Source organism: Euprymna scolopes, chromosome 17, assembly GCF_053919585.1.
Source record: "Euprymna scolopes isolate OS-2025 chromosome 17, ASM5391958v1, whole genome shotgun sequence".
Classification (NCBI taxonomy): domain Eukaryota; kingdom Metazoa; phylum Mollusca; class Cephalopoda; order Sepiida; family Sepiolidae; genus Euprymna; species Euprymna scolopes.
The window spans coordinates 36,046,772-36,047,727 of NC_136498.1; the positions used below are offsets into that span (position 1 = coordinate 36,046,772).

Below are 956 nucleotides of genomic sequence, written 5' to 3' on the forward strand. Positions count from 1 at the left end.
TAATTTTTTAACAAAATCCTCTTGACGTGAACAAGTTTTAAACTGTATAATGTATAGCTTAGGTGTTAATCTAGACATATTGACGTGCAAAGAAAGAAGAAGTCTATTTTTATTACATAATAACTTCGAAAGATGAAAAATGTTTTAGTTCTAATATTTCTAAAATTATATATAAAAAAAATAAATGTCAAAGAAAGCGAAATTCGTATGTCAAATGACGAAAACTTCCAAAAAAAAAGAATATTAAAATAGAAATGCACTTTCGTGTTTCTTTGATGATGTATTTTTAAGGTTGCGTAAAATTGATTTAATCTTTATAATGTAAGACGTTACGATTAATGTTTGCATGTCATGTACTCTTCACTGGATGCTACTGATATTGGCTGTTTTTTATATATAGTGTCGGTCTATTTTGCTATCGTAAATCGTTTGATTTGTATATTAGTATTTGCATTTTTATTGTTTGATGATCATAATCAGCAGCTTTGATATTTCAGTCAGCAATTACAAACAGCGGGAGAAAAAGAAGTTGGTTCTCGTGTCTACCCGGTTTTCAAAGTCACGTGAAGTTTGGGTAGCAATCTTGGATATATTCCAACGCAACTTCATGACAAAACCGGAACTGGTCCTGAAAAAAATTTAAAAAAACGATAAAAACGTTTTATATTATATTCAAAAGACATGAATAAGATTAAATAAGAGAACGGGTTGTTAATATATATGGTAAATTATTGAAGTACTACATTAAAGCATTCGGTTAAATCACGTTAAATTCCAAAGAAAGGACACAGAGTGCACTAAACATTGTTCAAGTCGCCCCCAGCCCAAACAAAAACCTTGCATCTAGTGAAAAAAAAAACAATGTTGAACAGGATCCTTGTGTAAACCTTCTTACTTTTAAATACAAGCTGCGGAACAGCTGTAATGAATCCTCTACAAACTCGGCTACTTCAGTA

The 956-nt window shown here is 30.6% G+C and overlaps 1 protein-coding gene across 12 annotated transcripts in view; it reads right to left on the minus strand.

Annotated features, from left to right (window-relative positions):
- Positions 1-290: 290 nt before the first annotated feature.
- The window catches only part of LOC145296730 (receptor-type tyrosine-protein phosphatase T-like), a 934,355-nt gene continuing 933,689 nt past the window's right edge, over positions 291-956 (minus strand). For all 12 annotated transcript variants that reach the window (XM_080142749.1, XM_080142743.1, XM_080142746.1 and 9 more), the window contains one exon: positions 291-628. In XM_080142749.1, the coding sequence (XP_079998875.1) occupies positions 560-628 (69 nt within the window). In that variant the 3' untranslated portion in view covers positions 291-559. The remainder of the gene's footprint in view (positions 629-956) is intronic.